General features: G+C 38.3%; 1 protein-coding gene across 1 annotated transcript in view; it reads right to left on the reverse strand.

Annotated features, from left to right (window-relative positions):
* adprh (ADP-ribosylarginine hydrolase) overlaps window positions 1–12,196 on the reverse strand; it is a 123,723-nt gene extending 111,527 nt beyond the window's left edge. Inside the window, exons 1-2 of the mRNA XM_042730591.1 lie at window positions 12,045–12,196; window positions 11,818–11,916 (exon numbers count right to left, since the gene is read on the reverse strand). Of these exons, the coding sequence (XP_042586525.1) occupies window positions 11,818–11,863 (46 nt within the window). The 5' untranslated portion in view covers window positions 11,864–11,916; window positions 12,045–12,196. The remainder of the gene's footprint in view (window positions 1–11,817; window positions 11,917–12,044) is intronic.
* Window positions 12,197–19,710: the final 7,514 nt, after the last annotated feature.

A 19,710-nucleotide genomic window follows, 5' to 3' on the forward strand; every position in this document is an offset into this window, starting at 1 on the left:
ACGTTGGTGGCAATTAAAGAATGTAACAGGTTAAAATCACTTCGCTTAAGGGCTAAAAGAAGTAGCTTTGCCACGGCTGCTACTACAGTTGAAAAGACACTAACAGAACAAAGTTAAAGATGGAAATTTACCTAAAAAGACTTGCCTGTACTGCAAAGGTGTACACATGTTGGAGTTTTGTACTCTGTTGGAGAAGAGGGCTCAAAGTGAGAAGACTGATTTCCTAAAAAAGAGTGGAGTTTGTTTTGGCTGTGTGTGTACTGGTCACATCAGTAAGGAGTGTAGGAAACGTCTCTCTTGCAAAACATGTGGTTTAAGGCACCCTAGTATGCTTCACATCCACCACAAGGATAAGGGAGCAGATGCAGAGAAAGGCAAGAGTAACTCAGAGAGTGCAGTGGGCAGTTATTTGGTTATAGTTCAAACCAGTGCTCTTACTGGGGCCAATGAACAAGACTTTAAGCTGGCTATTGTACCAGTAAAGGTAAAATCAAAGAGAGGTCAAAGGATAGTGGAGACCTATTTTTTGGACCAGGGCAGTTCAGCATCCTTCTGCACATTGGGTTTGATGGATAGACTGAATCTCTCTGGGAGAAAAACAAAGATTATTTTGCGCACCATGGGCCAAGAGAGAATTGTGGACAGTTGTATTGTGTCGGACTTGGAAGTGGCTGGATTGGAAAGTGGTTGGTACTGTGAAATGCCAGATGTCTTCACACATTGTGGGATGCCTGTGAATAGGAGTAATATCCCATGACAGGAAGATCTGCATAAATGGCCTCATTTGAAACGTTACTTGCCTGTGATAGATGCAAATGTGGAGCTTCTGATAGGCATGAATGTGCACAGAGCTTTGGAACCACTTGAAATCATAAGGAGTGTGGATGAAGGGCTGTATGCCATCAAGACAATGATTGGTTAGACGGTGAATGGACCTCTTGGTGGAGGATGTTGTGATGGATCTGACATGTATCAGTCTGCAGTTACCATCAGCAGAATTTCTGCTGTAACACTTGATGAACTCCGGAAAAAACAGTTTAAGACAGACTTTCCAGAGTGCAGTCAGGAGGAAAAGCCAGGAATTTCAAAGGAGGATTGTAGGTTCTTAGAAATGGTTAACAATACTGTGAAATTAGTTGATGGCCATTACAGTTTTGCTTTACCTCTGAAGGACAGAAATATAACCTTATAAAACCTTATATCCAGTGGCTATGCAGAGAGAGTGCCAACCACTGATCTGGCACTCAGTGATGGAAAGGTTTGGTATATCCCACACCATGGGGTATACCATCCAAAGAAAAGAAAGATCCGAGTTGTCTTTGATTGTGCAGCATCATTTCAAGGCGCATCACTCAACGCACAACTCCTGAATGGTCCTGATTTGACTAGTAGTTTGATTGGAGTCCACACTAGGTTTAGGAAAGAGCCTGTGGTTCTGATGTCTGACATTGAGACAATGTTTCATCAAGTCCAGGTTCCAGAGGAGGATGTGGACTTATTGAGATTTCTTTGGTAGTTAAGTGGAGACTTCACTCAGTTTATGCAGGAGTACAGGATGGTTGTCCATTTGTTTGGGGCAACGTCTTCTCCAAGTTGCACTAATTTTGCTCTATGAAGGTGCGCAGAAGACAACAAAGACTTCTTCTGCCAACAAGTGTTTGAGACCATTATGTACAGTTTCTATGTGGATGATTGCCTTACTTCTGTAGCCTCGGAACAGGAAGCTATATCCCTCTATAAAGACCTTAAAACCATCTGTGCCAAGGACGGCATTCATCTAACAAAATGGATAAGCAATAACTGCAGTGTGTTGGCCTCAATACCTGAGGAGGATAGAGCAAAGGAAGTTAAAGACCTGGATCTGGGCCATGACTCATTACCTGTTGAAAAGGCACTGGGAGTGCGTTGGTGTGTCCAATCCGACACCTTTAAGTTCAGCATAAACATGCAGGAGAGACCATTAACCTGCAGAGGGATCCTTTCAACTGTCAGCTCTTTCTATGACCCTCTGGGGATCCTAGCTCCTGTGTTTTTTACAGCTAAAAGGATTCTTCAGAATCTGTGTCGGAACCGGCTAGGAAGGGATGATGCCATACCAGCAGCGGTTGCTCAGGAATGGATAGATTGGATGAAGGAACTACAATGGTTGGAAGATTTCAGCATCAGACAATGTTTAAAACCTCTGAACTTCGGAAAGATAACAACTGCTCAGTTGCATCATTTTACAGATGCAAGTGAGGAAGGATATGGTACTGTTACCTGTCTGCTGCTGCACAATGAACACTTTCAGATGCACAGCACCTTCATAATGGGAAAATCTAGGGTGGCGCCTTTAACCTGTTAGCCAGCACCCCCCATTATGGGACTCAGCTGAAAGTGCCCTACCTAACTTAAAATTGTAAAAGTTACTTATTTCAGTGTGTTACACACATAATTTTGGTGTCTTTGGAAAGAAGACCCTGTGGGCTTTATTTTTTATCAACCAGAGTTGATAATGCTCAAAAATATTAAAAGTTATAGACACTGAAGTGCCTTGAATTTTTTTTTACCACACTGATAAAAAAAAATACATGAAATCAGTCCTGGAGCAGTCTAGAAAAGTAATGGGTTGAGAGTCAAATGTCTCATGAGTTTATATTTCAAAACTGAAGAAAATACCATGAAAGTGGTATTAGTGGACTATGTTTAGTCCCCAACCACCCCGTCCCCAAATTTTTTTTTTTTTTTTTTTTTACCAACTGTATTGAAGGGTTCTACAAACTATTTTAGTCTTTAAACATACCACTGCATTTTTTTTTTTCAATTATAAAACAATAGACAGAAACTTAGACATCATATAAGTGATTTATTTGAGCACTAGAAAAACACAATAAGAATAATTTGAGTAAGAAAAATTAATAAGAAAAATAAAAAAAGATTTAACTTTGTATGCCAATTACAGAATATCCTGAGATTGCTAGAAATGCAGCATTTACAATGAATTCTGGTCATATAGTCAATTATCACATGCTGATGTGCTGATGGCCAGTTAAAGAGATGGTAATCAAATAAATGCGCCATAAAGTCAATAATCACACTCTTTTCATATAGACAGCATTCACATTGATAGCTGTGATTACACAGTAATAGCGAGCTCATTTGTGCTCAAACAGATAGTAATCATGCACATACAGGCACATTCAACATAGAACACACTCACACATAAATATAACATGTTGAAAGATAAAAAAATAAAGAAAAAGGCAATCGCTAAGTTCCGCCTCCATCAGATGACAGGTGCGTCAGAGCGCGCGTCACGAGCCGTCACGAGAGAGTGCCAGAATTCAAATAAACAATCTTCTGCCTATCTTTCACTTTTTTTTGGGTGGACCATCTCATTCTGTTTGTGACACTGTATGCTACATAACCTTGCTGTTTTTTTTACTACCAAGACGCAGTTTCTGAGCGTAGTTATTCCATAACGGACACAAACAATTCTCTCCCTGAAGAACTGAAACATAAACAAAGGAATTATCATACATATTACAATGTTATTGCTTCGTTGGACTAAACGTGCTCCATGAGATTTCATTCAGTGGACCCTTACCTTCCTAACTAAACCGGGATTTACAGCTGTGGATGTGTTTATGACTAGTTATTACGACGAATCTGGTATGTACTGCGTTTTTATTCTTCATGTTTTGATGTGGTTTTGATGTGTGCTGCTTACACAAATCTAGCAAATACATTCTTTATAAGCTTTCCATTGAAAAACAGCAATCTGTCGTCAATGCTTGAGGCTTAGATCTTTATAATGATATATAGTTTGTCAAGATTAAATTTGTCCCGTTTCATTTGAAAGTGAAAGTGAATTTAATCTATTCGTAAACATTGACACGCGTAAACAAGGAGAGTTTATGCGTCCTGGTGAAGGCTAAGAGGTTAAAACCTGTTACTATCCCACGTATGGAGTTGACAGCTGCTGCTGTTGTAGCAGCTCATATGGACAAACTGTGGAGAAAGGAGCTAAGACTACAGCTCCAAGACTCTGTTTTCTGGACAGACTGTACCTCGGTATTAAAATACATTAAGAATGAGACTTCAAGATTTTGAGTCTTTGTAGCAAACAGGGTCTCAAACATTCTTAAGGTTTCTGACGCATCTCAATGGAGATTTGTGAGCACTGTACACAATCCTGCAGACCTTGCCTCCAGAGGTGTGAGGACAGAGCTATTCCTAAACAACAAATCTTGGATATTTGGTCCCTCATTTCTCTTGCAATCAGAAGAAGACTGGCCTGTTAACCCAGATGAACTGCAACAACTTCCATCTGGAGATCCAGAGGTCAAGGTATCCGCTGCAATTGAAGTTTCTGTAATAGGGGATGAAAATGATGCCGTGACTTGTTTGATCAATCGCACCTCATTCTGGATACGTCTAATAAGAGTGATGGGTTGGATCCTAAGATTAAAGCTTTGTTTTTGTGAAAGTGTGAAAAGAAACAGCCATTTATATAAGCTCAATCCGATACTAGAGAATGGTGTGTTAAGAGTTGGAGGACGGCTAAGTAAGGCTGCTATGCCTGAAGAATCAAAACATCCTGCCATATTAGCTAAAGACCTTCATGTCAGTGACCTCATCTTACAACATATTCATCGAGAGGTTGGCCATGGAGGAAGAAATCATATGTTGTCAATATTACGCCAGAGATATTGGATCCCTGGTGTTAGTGGTTCTGTAAGGAAGATTTTGGCATGTGTGGTGTGTCGGCGGCTACAGGGAGCTGCAGGTCAACAACAGATGGCAGACTTGCCTGAGGATAGAGTTTCTTCAGAAGAACCTCCCTTCAGTCGTGTTGGAGTCGACTACTTTGGCCAGTTTGAAATCAAACGTGTGAGGAGTCTTGTAAAAACATATGGAGTTATCTTCACATGTTTGGCAATAAGAGCAGTACACATTGAAGTTGCTTCATCCCTGGACACAGATTCTTGCATTAATGCATTTTGACACTTCATCGCAAGGCGAGGACAGGACGCATTAACTCCAAATCACCTTCTGCTTCTTAAAACTAAACCATGTTTGGAAGCAGGTCCAATACATGGCTGACTTATTTTGGAAAAGGTGGACTAAGGAGTACTTATCACAATTACAGGAATGACAGAAATGGACAAAGATCAAGAGGAATTTCATTCTTGGAGATATCATACTTGAAGTGGATGATTCTGCGCCCCGTAACTCCTGGATCACTGGAAAGATAACCAAAGTCATTCCAGACAGAAGACGACTTGTTAGACAAGTCTGGATCAAGACCAAAACCAACTGTATATGCAGGCCTGTAACCAAGATCTGCCTTTTGCAGGAGTTAGCTGAATCCTGATTACAGTACTTGGATATGACCTTTTGACTGAATTTTCTGGACTATTTTTTTTTTTACTTTTTTCTTTAAAGAGAAGACAGAACATTGGATCACCTTTTTATAATGGACTATAATTAATTTTGCATGTGTAATGTATATGTAATTATTACTGTGTATTAACTGCAATAATTAGGGTCCGGAATATAAGAGCCAGGTATAGTTCTATTATTTTGTACACATTTTTGTGTTAATTGCGGCACCTGGTGGTGGCGGAGGTAGTAAGAATTTATCAAGTGTTCACCTGTGTGTTTGGGGTAAGAGAGGGGGGGGGGGGGGGGGGGGTGACGGAGGAAGTCTTATTTTTGCTGACAGCTAAAGAGCCTTTAACGCTATTTAATACCTTTTATCATGACTTTTGTACACCATGTTGTATGCCAGTGAAACAATTATGGAATGTATTGGACGCACAACCTTGTTTGTTTCTCATTCAAATAAATATACAGAATGCAATCTTTGGAGCCATGATCATTATCAGCAAGCGAGTCAGACAAGTTAGTTTCCTCTATTCAGCCCCTCGGCAGTGAAATTCATCGTCTTAAGATAGTCGCCTAATAGCAAGTATTACCATCTATGTGTGTCTGGGCTACCACACCGACTGGCTTAACGCTAGTGACCTATGGCTATGTGTGCCTGGGCTACCACGCAGACTGGCTTAACACTAGTGGCTTATGACCAGTGTTGGGTAAGCTACTCAAAAAAAGGAATCCACTACAAATTACTAATTACTTCTTTAAAATTGTAATTTGATTATATTACTGATTACTGCATTTAACTTTACTTTTAAGTTTACTTTTCAAGATATTAAACCTAAAAAATACACTACAAAGTGTAACTCATAGTTCTCTAATTAATTTAATATGGAATGAAAATTTACAAAAGTATTATTTTTATATACTCGCAACTTTTTTTTTTTTTTTGTAAAATAGAGCAAACAAAGAGGGTACGTGTTCTGCGTTCTCAGTCTCCACGCTATGAGATAATCATCCATGCGAAACCAGGCTTGAGACACGCGGATATGTAAACGTCTACATCACCACTGTAAACAAAGAAAGATTCATCAAGTTCATCTCCGCTGCTTTTCATTTTTGGAAGAAGACGCCCTGTGAGGAATAAATCTTGAATTTACCTCAGAAGAAGCAGCGCATCATTGTGCCCATATACGTGCAGAGCACACATAGGCTACTGTATGAAATACTGTTATAATGATTATATTATAAATATTATACATCGCCTACGCAATACGCAACCATATACGCATATAGGTAACAGTTGACCATACAGAGCATCAGGAAGAAGTTGGAGCATGGGGAGTTATTAAAAGTTCCCAATGCTTTGGGAAAAGCTGCATTTTGAAAAAGTTTTGATTTAATTACCACGACAAACAACGAGCCAATTGGTCATGTGCAGTGCTTGCCATCTCCTCATTATAGACATGCCTTTAAGAAATGCATATATACATATATTTTTGTTTTCAATATGTTTTATTTCATTAAGTACTAATTTAAAGCTTTCTATAGATATATTTATCATGTCTGTGAGGCATGTATTCGTTGAGTTTCGGTTCATTTTTGTGAAGCGCTCCTGTTCAAGACCAGACGGCAGAAAGCACATCATGTTTGTTTTCTTTATTAAACACACAACATGTTGTTGATATTGTGAGTGAACAAAAATAAAAGTAGATCCTTTACAGTTACGAATGATGAATTACTCTTACCTTATGAGCAAAAATGATGGTGTATCCATGGAAAACATGCAAGTGATTGCGCTGGTGCCTCCATGTCCTGCAAAGCGCGCTTTAGCTTCTACTCGCTGCACAAACTATTGGATATAGTGCAAATTTATCTGGGTTTACAGTTAAAACATTGTTATATGCTTGAACTGTTTTAGTATATCTATACATTTTATTTTAGTCAAGCCGTGATGACTTGAGAAGGCTAAATTGATCATACATATATGATCATCTCACTGTCCGCCGCTGGCCTCTTGGTCATTACTTTAAAAAACATAAACTTATATTTAACAAACAAAAAAATGCTCCAAACATTTTTCGAAATTAACTAAACAAAATATAATCACTTTGCCATTACATACAAAACTGAAATATTTTTAATAGCTGAAACAGTAGTATAAGCTGTTTTGGGAGGCGGGCTCGGGTCGGTAATTCTGATAAGCTGTCGGACATGGGCCGGGCTAGGGCCTAAGCGTTTTGGGCCAGGGCCGGGCTGGGCTAGGGCACTCTCAGAATGTATCAAAAATATCTTAATTTGTGTTCCAAAGATGAACAAAGGTCTTACAGGTTTTTTTGGGTGAACTATCCATTTAAGTGATAACTCTTATTTCCCTTCTCCCACAACACTGTCATTGATATGATTGCGATAAGCGCATGCTTTAACACTGCATGCAGCTGAAATCAACCACACACTCGTCACAATAAAAACATCAACCTTAGAAATAACGAATATGAACATTGAGATTACACCGATGTATATGGCAAAGCCCCATTGAAATGCACACACAAGAATGCTTATGAAAGTGAAAGTCGTGACATTTTCCAAGTATGGTAACCCATACTCGGAATTGGTGCTCTGCATTTAACCCATCCAAGTGCATACACACAGCAGTGAGAAGTGAATACACCGTGAACAAACACCTGGAGCAGTGGGCTGCTATATATCCAGCACCCGAGGAGCAACTGGGGGTTCAGTGCCTTGCTCAAGGGCACTTCAGCCATGGTTATTGAGGGTGGAAGAGAGCACTGTTAATTAATTCCCTCCCACCTACAACTCCTGCTAGCACCAAGACTCGAACCTGTGACCTTCGGGTTACCAGTCCAAATCTATAACCATTGCTGCTGCTATTATGCTTAATATTTCACTCCTACATACAATGCAAACTGCTAACATGACACTTAGTTTAAACTTGATTATGTTTGCTCTTTTTTAAATCCAATTAGGCAGACCACGCAATATACAGGTCCTTCTCAAAAAATTAGCATATTGTGAAAAAGTTCATTATTTTCCATAATGTAATGATAAAAATTAAACTTTCATATATTTTAGATTCATTGCACACCAACTGAAATATTTCAGGTCTTTTATTGTTTAAATACTGATGATTTTGGCATACAGCTCATGAAAACCCAAAATTCCTATCTCAAAAAATTAGCATATCATGAAAAGGTTCTCTAAACGAGCTATTAACCTAATCATCTGAATCAACTAATTAACCCTAAACACCTGCAAAAGATTCCTGAGGCTTTTAAAAACTCCCAGCCTGGTTCATTACTCAAAACCGCAATCATGGGTAAGACTGCCGACCTGACTGCTGTCCAGAAGGCCATCACTGACACCCTCAAGCGAGAGGGTAAGACACAGAAAGAAATTTCTGAACGAATAGGCTGTTCCCAGAGTGCTGTATCAAGGCACCTCAGTGGGAAGTCTGTGGGAAGGAAAAAGTGTGGCAAAAAACGCTACACAACGAGAAGAGGTGACCGGACCATGAGGAAGATTGTGGAGAAGGACCGATTCCAGACCTTCGGGGACCTGCGGAAAGCAGTGGACTGAGTCTGGTGTAGAAACATCCAGAGCCACCGTGCACAGGCGTGTTCTTTTGAACCAGAAACAGCGGCAGAAGCGCCTGACCTGGGCTACAGAGAAGCAGCACTGGACTGTTGCTCAGTGGTCCAAAGTACTTTTTTTCGATGAAAGCAAATTTTGCATGTCATTCGGAAATCAAGGTGCCAGAGTCTGGAGGAAGACTGGGGAGAAGGAAATGCCAAAAATGCCTGAAGTCCAGTGTCAAGTACCCACAGTCAGTGATGGTCTGGGGTGCCATGTCAGCTGCTGGTGTTGGTCCACTGTGTTTTATCAAGGGCAGGGTCAATGCAGCTAGCTATCAGGAGATTTTGGAGCACTTCATGCTTCCATCTGCTGAAAAGCTTTATGGAGATGAAGATTTCGTTTTTCAGCACGACCTGGCACCTGCTCACAGTGCCAAAACCACTGGTTAATGGTTTACTGACCATGGTATTACTGTGCTCAATTAGCCTGCCAACTCTCCTGACCTGGACCCCATAGAGAATCTGTGGGATATTGTGAAGAGAAAGTTGAGAGAGACGCAAGACCCAACACTCTGGATGAGCTTAAGGCCACTATCGAAGCATCCTGGGCCTCCATAACACCTCAGCAGTGCCGCTGATTGCCTCCATGCCACGCCGCATTGAAGCAGTCATTTCTGCAAAAGGATTCCCGACCAAGTATTGAGTGCATAACTGAACATAATTATTTGAAGGTTGACTTTTTTTTGTATTAAAAAACACTTTCTTTTATTGGTCGGATGAAATATGCTAATTTTTTGAGATAGGAATTTTGGGTTTTCATGAGCTGTATGCCAAAATCATCAGTATTAAAACAATAAAAGACCTGAAATATTTCAGTTGGTGTGCAATGAATCTAAAATATATGAAAGTTTAATTTTAGATAGAGAAAAAAAGTAAAAAAACCCCACTCCATAATCAAAAAATATCAAATTTCTTCCCAACTAAACACCAATATATGGATTAAAAGGCCATTCCCTTATCTTAGATGCTGATTTTGCTGTTTCTGAAGCACGCTGCAAACTGCTACTGCAAGCACTAGTCATATATTTGAATGCTGTGCAGCGAGCTCATTGGCTACCGAACCAATCAGCATTTGTATCACTCCTCTTGCAGTGGTGTCATGGTGTTTGCAAATACTATTGTTGTAGTATTTGTAAAGAGATTTTTAAAAAGGTTTTTTTTTTTTTTTTTATGTAAAAATTTATGAATTTAGAATTCAAATATGCAGTTTGTTAATAAGAATGGTGCCTATTTGAAAATTAGCTTCAGTGTTTTCGGAAATGTGAGAATCAGTGGTGGATGAAGTACATGAATGCCGACCTTAAGTAAAAGTACAGATATCTTGCCAGGAAATGACTTTGATAGAAGTTGAAGACACAGTTTATAATATTACTTGAGTACATACAGTAGTTTTAAAGTATGTGATATTTATTGTACTTAAGTATGAAAAGTATTTTTTTTAATTATTATTTTTTTATTAAATGTACTTAAGTATTGAAAGAACAAGTAAATTCAAAATGGAAAAGGAGCAAATAAATATTAAACTATGTTTATAGCCTACACAGTTTGAGCAGCGTGTTCAGTTTTAACTCTTTCTTCCATCTTTGGGTAAGCATAAGAGGCACTTCATCTGGTCCTTTCTTTCATTCCAACATACGAAAACATTTCTGGATTCTGCATCTGAAGTGGCATTTAGATGTATTTACACAGTTTCATGTTGCTCAGATGGGATGTGGATGCATTTAATCTGCAGTTACAAATGCATAAATAATGTTTTTTTTTTTTTTTTTTTTTTTTTTTTTTTAAACATGAAAAAAATAGTTGAAATGTGAAATTAACACCTCCAGGTGTCATTGCGATTCAACTGATTCATTCAAAAAACTGATTAATTCAATAAGGAAACACCATCCTGTGTGTTGCTCAAAGATGCAAAACGGTGTTGTGATCTTTGTTTGGAACTATTTTTGTTGACAAAATTGAGGGAAAAAAAGGCAATGTTGTGATTCTAAATGCTTTTTAATAGACTAAATCACGTGTGTGCACTCAGTGCGTGTGTTTTTATGATATACTCTATGTCAGATCGCACATCGTTAAAACAAGACCATATTATTGAAGACGATATACTGTATATCGCACACCCCAGCCTTGACTTGAGTGGAAAATGAAATCACCGGTGGTTGTGCAAGCACTTGTTTGCACATTAGCGAAGGTGTTTTTTAGGAGTTTAACTTGCAAGTGGCAGAACACTGATACATCAAACCTGCAGTCGGTTCTTCCAATTTTGTTTTGTATTAAGTAACGAATATGCTTTGGGGAAATGTTTACATTTTCAAAGTCAAAGTTTACATTTTATTTAGGAAATCTAGTGGAGTAAACGTGAAAGTTGTCATAAATATAAAACTCATGTAAAGTACAGATTCTCCCAAAAAATAATTAAGTACACTAACAAAGTATTATTTTGTTACATTACACCACTGGTTGCTCTTATAATGGTTAAACATGAGTTATAATTTGTCTTGTGTATATCTAATGGGCAATCTTTGGTCTCATTAATCTATTATTTGTTTCAGAGCAAACAGTTTTGCCTGAGGGAAAAGTTTCATAACTTTACATTTGTATATAACTTTAATGCTTTCACAGTGGTGCTTTTGTACTCTTGAGTTAATTGGTTAGTAACTTTTTAATGACTGTTGTTGTTTATTAAATATTATTTAAATAATATTTTATATAAATAATAGTAGTATTAAATAGTCTTTGGTAATGAGAAGTTAGATGGTTAGATGGTTACTCATGTTATCAAAAGTTACAACATGTTGTTGCATACCTAGAATACTTGAAGGTCCTGGCTTCCTCCCTTCCATGTCCTTCATTCCCTCCACATATCGGAAAGCAACCTCATGCAGTAGCTCCTCGCCTGTTTTTCCTGCAAGGTAATATCAAGGTAAGGTAAGCTCAAAATATTTGTTTCATTTCAGAAAAATCAGAGATCATAATTCTGTTAAATTAAATTCAGTGTTGCCCAATACAAACCCACCAACTGGAAGGACCAACCTGTTGCTAGAGCCTCAGCGGTTGCCAAGTGAAGCACTGTGTCATCACTAACTGGCCAATCGGGAAGCTCCACAGAGATGTTTTTCAGCCCCCCTAGCTCTTGCAGTTCCTAGTACAGTATATTATAATAGATTAGGGTGATTTCACACTAACTCAGCTTAAAAAGGTGGTCTACAGTTTCCTGCTGACGTAACCACATCAAGAAATAACTGTAATGAACCACTATTGATGACGTCTGATTTGTCCAGACTATGTGTGACATTTCCAGACTGGACTACTGCAGTCCTCAACTGGCAGGTTTTTCAAACAGTGTAACACACGCCTCCTGATTTTACGCCACTTGCTCCCAGTTGTGGTCAGAATCAAATTTAAGGTTTTGATGTTGGCTTTCAGAACTACCACTGGAACAGCTCCTTACTACCTTAATCCACTACTACAAATGTAGTTGAACAGCACATTTCAAGGCTCAGTTTTATGGCGGGATCATGTGGACTACCACAAACTAACTGTCCAATGCCATTAGATAGAGATGCTATGACAATGGGCTTCTTAGAGGGCAAGAAGAGGACCTTTGGTATCAAGCCTGGGAAGGACAGGACTTCTCCTCAGTTCACGTGCAGCTTATGCCCTTCACCCATCTAGAGTCTAATTCCTATGGTTTTGGCCTGTGACCATAGGCGGAAATCCCGGGGGGACAGGCCCCCCTATCAGAGGGTTGTCCCCCCTAAAACAATATGATTAAAAACCATGCTGTGTATTGTAAATAACAATGTTTTAGACTTTAAATAATTGTGTAAGTAGTAAAACAACACAAATGGGGCACAAATGTGATTTAAGTTTAGAAAGATTTTGAGTCTCCCCCTCCTGCTTTGGTCCAAATGCTTGCTTTCCTCTTTTACATCAGCCACACACACAAGTACGGTGAGAGAGAACAAAGTCAATAGTTGTGGAACTCCAGTAAGTAAGGCTGTCAAGGCTATTTTATTCACTTAAACATCAGATGAAGTGATTATGTTTTGTTTTTCAAACTCTGTGTTGTTTTTTGTTTTATTATGTGCTTTGCTGTAAATGCTTATGTTTGTCTAGTGCTATTATGTCCTATTGTTCTGTTTTTTTATGTTCGGCATAATTCATTTACATATATATGTCAGTATAGAAATATTAGCTCAACATGCAACTCAAATTCATAACCTGGAATATCCATGGTGTTAGCTCTCAGACAAAAAAATAAAATAAATAAATAAATAAAGTTCTCAACTATTTGGATAATCTACAGGCAGATATATGTTTACTACAATAAACACACCATGCAGAATCCAAACAAAACACCCTAAGATCAGCACAATTCACTCACTTATTTTCAGCCATTTATAATTCAGAACATAGAGGAGTATGTATCTTGATAAGCAAAAAAAAAAAAAAAATATTCATAATACAACTATTTCGGACACAGAAGGACGCTTTATTATCATAAAAGTAAAAATTAACAATAACCCGGTAACAACTGCCAACATTTACAGTCCAATTTAGATAACCCTGCCTTTTTCCACACTTTTTTTTCTTCAATTTAAATTTTTTTTAATTTTAACACTGTAATTGACCCATCACATGAGAGATTTTGGCCTTGGCGATGGTTGGAGGCGACAGCATCGGGAAACAGGCAAAGCAGTATTACGAGGTAAAATCATTTAAATCTCCATCCATAAAAAGAAAATAGAAAAACAAGAAGAAATCAGACTAGAAAATAAAACAAAAGAACTTGAAATATTACATGCAAATAACCCAACAGAAGTAATTTATAATGAATTAAGAAAACAAAAATTCCTGCTAAACTAAATCATCAATAGAAAAAACTAAATTTCTAATTCATAGACTCCGTCAAGAAACCTACCATCATAGCAACAAATCCAGTAAATATTTGGCAAATCAGATTAAAAGAAACAGAGAAAAAGTAACAATTGCAACTATTAAGGACTCAGCAGGGAAGCCTACCAACTCTCCACAAGAAATAAATACAATTTTTCAAAACTTTTATGCTAAACTTTATTCATCTGATAATAACACAAGACAACATGATATCAATTCATTTTTTGATAATATTCAACTCCCAAAACTTAACACAGAACAAATCAGCACACTGGACAAACAAATCATAGAAAAAGAACTCTATATCGCCCTGAATCGAATGCCTAACAATAAAGCACCAGGACCCGATGGCTTCCCTGCAGAGTTCTATAAACACTTCTGGTCCATTTTATCTCCATTATTCATCAGAGCAATAACGGAAATAAAAGAAAACTCAAGATTACCAGTGCACATGAACACAGCCACTATTACACATATCCCTAAACCTAATAAAGATCCAACCCTTCCGTCAAACTACCATCCTATATCTCTCATCAACGCAGACATCAAAATAATCAGTAAAGTTAGCACATAGAATTAAAAAAAATATCCCATTCATAATCCACCCGGATCAGACAGGTTTTATTAACGGTAGGCAGGCATCCAACAACACATGCAGACTATACGATTTAATCCATTATTCATCACTACAACAGGAAAATACCATCATAGTCGCTTTAGATGCAGAAAAAGTTTTGACAGAGTTGATTGGAACTTTTTATTCACCACATTACAAAAATTTGGCTTTGGGGAGTCGTTTATTAATTGCATTAAAATTTTATACACAGAACCTTCTGCCACATTCACCACCAATGGACTAACATCACAAAACTCACTCTGCACAGGGGGACTAGGCAAGGAAGCCCACTCTCTCCTTCTTTATTCACCATCTTCATTTAACCCTTAGCGGCAGCCATCCGTCAGAACCCACTCATCAGAGGAATCCACACACCCAAAACACAACATAAGATTAGTTTATATGCTGATGACATTTTACTCTTTTTGCAAAATCCTCAATCATCTCTGCAAGAAATAACTAAAACCATTGATTTATACTCTACAATATCAGATTATGCAATAAATTGGAATACATTTTTAATTCTTCCACTACATCAAACCAAATGGGATGTGGTAACCCAGGTATCAACCATTCCTCTATGCACAGGCCACATCATTTATTTAGGCGTTAAGGTTTCCTCCAGGCTGTCAGAGCTGACTGGACTCAACTTCACTCTTTTACTAAAAACATTAGAAGACGACCTTCACCGCTGGCACAACTTACCACTTTTCATCCAGGGCAGAATAGCTATAATCAAAATGACAGTACTTCCAAAAATAAATTACTTATTCTCAATGATCCCAACCCAACCTTCTCTCAATTGGTTCAAATCTTTAGACTCCATCATTACCCAATTCTACTGGAAAAATAAACCACCACGGATAAAATTAAGCACTTTACAAAAACCCAAATCTTTGGGAGGATAAGAAGCCCCACAGTTTTACCATTACTCACTAGCAAACCAACTTCAATACATATATAAATGGATTCACCCCACTCAGTCAGACATTATATGGCTAGACATAGAACAATCACTCTGCGAAAACTTGTGCATATCAGACATTCCATTTCTCAGTCAGTCCATCAAACATCACCAATGCTTCAAAGCATTGACAATAGCCTCTGTTCTTAATGTTCTGTTCTGAAATATTATCAAATCACAGATCCAGTCAGGCCCCATCTAAACTCACCCCACTCTGGAACAACCCTGATTTCTCAAGCAACAAAAAAACACTCAATTTCCATAAATGGGTAGAAAAGGGCAACACACATATTAATCACATTTTTCAGTCTAATAACTTTGTTTCATTTTCCTAATTAGCCCAGGAGTACTATATCGGGAGCAATCAAGTCTTGAATTATCTGCAACTCAAATCATCTGTTTTATCCAAAATCAACAATAAAACCATCAATCTTCACTTTCCTTCCGGATTAGCAGATTTAGTTATAATATATCCTCGCCGAAAAAATTTCTTTACAAAATATACAAAATTATAACTAGTTCAAAGAAAACCATAACTTTACCAACAATCAAATGGGAAGAAGACCTTTCGATTGCTCAAATACCGACTTCTGGACTCAAATTTGTAAAAATATTTATTCCATGACTAAAAACGCCAACCTTCAGCTCATACAGTACAAGACTCTTCATAGAACACACTATACTGGGGAAAGGCTGTCTAAAATGGGATTCACATTACAAATTTGCTCACACTCCTCACAAAACTGTCCGGACACATATATCCATGCCACATGGCACTGCCCACCCATTAAACACTTTTGGAAAGACGTCACTGAATCCCTATGCCGCCTCCTGGGCTGCCGCATCCCATTATCCCCCTTACTCTCTCTACTGGGTGATTTATCAACTCTCAATCAGGTAGGGATGGGCGATATATCGCATGTGATTCTCACGCGCATTTCGTCAGTAAAGCCGGTTCCCTGATTACTGACAAGCTACGCAATATCGCGTTCATTATGGCAGATGAATCGCCTTCCATAATGAACGCGATATTGCGTAGCTTGCCAGTGAACTACGGCTCTGTCTATTACATGCCGCTCCATTTGAAAGCAGGTGATTTCAAAAAAACTACTTTTCAAAGCAAATCATATCCTAAAAAATTCTCAAAAAAAACTCATCAAATAAAACCACAAGCTCTACAATCAGGCAATAACAAACAAAAGGATGCTCCTCGTAGCCTTAGCCATCGCCAAGAAAACTATCTTCTTGAACTGGAAATCCCGAAACACTATTAACATAATGCACTGGAAAAATTTGCTCACAGACTACATCTCCCTAGAATATTTTTCACCTCATTACAACTGTATATATCGGAACCACAACACTCCAGATAAGACCTCATTCAACTATTACAAATTTGACACACTCATCCTAATTAGGGGCCAAGCACCGAAGGTGCGTGGGCACCTATTGTATCCGTTGGCATTATTAGGGGCCAAGCACCGAAGGTGCGTAGGCACCTATTGAAATCGTTGGCGTTATTATTAGGGGCCAAGCACAGAAGGTGCGTAGGCACCTATTGTATCCGTTGCCGTTATTATTAGCGGCCAAGCACCGAAGGTGCGTAGGCACCTATTGAAATCATTGGCATTATTCTTCTTCTTCTTCTAACTATAGCAAATTTGAAGTCTCTAACTCCAACTCTCTAGCGCCACCACTTGTCCCAAGTTTCAATATTTTTATGCTAATAACTTTGAACTGTAAGCCACAAAATGAAAATTTTGTTTTCCTCTGAATCCTTGGCTCAGGCCAAGTCAAATGAACCCAGAAATTCAAAAATCGCAAGGTTTAGTTTTTACGCTATTTTCAATTGTTTGAAAAACCTACTTTTACGAACTCGTCCTAGACGGTTAGTCCGATTTTCATGAAAATTGGCTCAGATCATCTTCAGATGATGCCGGTAGAAAGTTATGGAATTCAAGTTGATTCGTCCAACCGTTCTCGAATACCTTGTAAACAAATTCTACGAAAATCACTTAAAAATGCTTGTGAGGCTATAACTCCGCAACGGTTTGACATATTGAGACCAAACTTGGTGTGTGTTATAACAAGCATGACCTGAGACTACCTGCAGTGTTTCGATGCAGTGCCACCTAGTGTTCAGGAGATATGAAAAATGCATATTTTTGCTTATAACTTCTGAATGGTTTTGCCAAAAATCACAAAACTGGTCTCTTTGTATTCAGTGGGTCATGCCGAGTCGAATGATATCCAAATGTCCTGTGTCAGCCATTTTAGGTGTCGGCCATTTTGAATTATGTTTTAAAATGCTGTATTTTTTAACGGATTATAGTATCATTACGAAAATAATTACAAAAATCTTTGGCTCCATGCTCTCTTGGTACTCAAAAAGTTTGGGGGCAGCGCCACCTTGTGGTAAAAAGTTATAATGAAATATCTAATATATGCTAATAACGTTTGAATAAATTAGACTATTGAAAAGAAAGTGGTCTCTCTATATTCTTTGGGTCATGCCGAGAACATCGATGCCAATTATGCAAAAAATTGGCCATACTTCCTGTCCGCCATTTTGATTAAAGTTGAAAACCTACTTTTTCGAACTCCTCCTGGACCGTTAGTCCGATTTTCACCAAATTTGGTTCGGATCATCTTCAGACCAAGCTGACAAAAAGTTATGGATTTCGTGTTGATATATGAAATAGTTTTCGTTTAGCGCATCAACAAATTTGTTCGTAAGATGCCAAAATACATCTGAGGCTGTAACTCAGCAAAGCTTTGAAATATTTGCACCAAACTTTGTATGTGCCATTGTCAACTCACACTGACCATACCACATCAATTTGGGTACAGCGCCACCTATTGGTCAGGAGTAATAAACCATTCATTAACCATTAAAAATTACATTTATAAAAATGCTAATAACTTTTTATTGCATTAGCCTATTGCAATAAAACTGGTCTCAAAATATTCTGTGGCTTATGCCGACAACATAGATACCAAATATGCCAGAGTACGCTGAACTTCCTGTCCGCCATTTTGATTTATGTTGAAAACCTACTTTTTCGAACTCCTCATCAACCTTTGGTCCGATTTTCACCAAAATTGAATCAGATGATCTTCAGACTGTGCTGACAAATGTTATGGATTTTGTATTGATAGACAAAACCGTTTTCGCATACCACAGCGACGAATTTCAGGCATGATGCCAAAATGACACTTCAGCCTGTATCTCTGCAATGCTTTGGCATACAGACACCAAACTTTGTGTGTGCCATTGTCACCTCACACAGAACACACCAAAATGATTTGATTACAGCGCCACCTGTTGGTCAAAAGTTGATAAGCCATTTAATCATAATACTAGTGCTTGTATTTATGATAATCATGCCATTTCAATTACAATCATCCTAAAATTGCTGTAATTGCTCATTGTTGCATTTGGTGTGATGCTCCATGCCATGCTTAGCTCCTCAAATTGCCTCTGGAGTGCTTGGCCCCGCAATTGCTGCTTGCAGCTATATTTCTTCTTCTTCTTCTTCTTCTTCTTCCGCCGCAAGTCTATGGCAGCCCATAGAACCGACTGCGGGAAAGTTGTATAATTTGGCACACTGATAGAGGACAGTCCCAGCATTACCTATAGCAAATTTGAAGTCTCTATCTCCAACTCTGTAGCGCCACCACTTGTCCAAAGTTTCAATATTTTTATGCTAATAACTTTTGAACCGTAAGCCACAAAATGAAAATTCTTTTTTTCTCTGAATCCTTGGCTCAGGCCAAGTCGAATGAAACCCGAAATTCAAAAATCGCAAGGTTTAGTTTTTTTGCTATTTTCAATTGTTTGAAAAACCTACTTTTTCGAACTTGTCCTAGACGGTTAGTCCGATTTTCACGGAAATTGGCTCAAATCATCTTCAGAGAATGCTGGCAAAAAGTTATGGAATTCAAGTTCATTCGTCCTACCGTTCTTGAATGACATGTGAACAAATTTGACGAAAAGCACGCAAAAAATCTCAAGGTTAAGTTTTTTCGCTATTTTCAATTGTTCGAAAAACCTACTTTTTCGAACTCGTCCTAGACGGTTAGTCCGATTTTCACGGAAATTGGCTCAAATCATCTTCAGACAATGCTGGCAAAAAGTTATGGAATTCAAGTTCCTTCGTCCTACCGTTCTTGAATGACATGTGAACAAATTTGACGAAAAGCACGCAAAAATTCATGTT

This window comes from Cyprinus carpio, chromosome B9 (genome assembly GCF_018340385.1).
Source record: "Cyprinus carpio isolate SPL01 chromosome B9, ASM1834038v1, whole genome shotgun sequence".
Taxonomy (NCBI): Eukaryota; Metazoa; Chordata; class Actinopteri; order Cypriniformes; family Cyprinidae; genus Cyprinus; species Cyprinus carpio.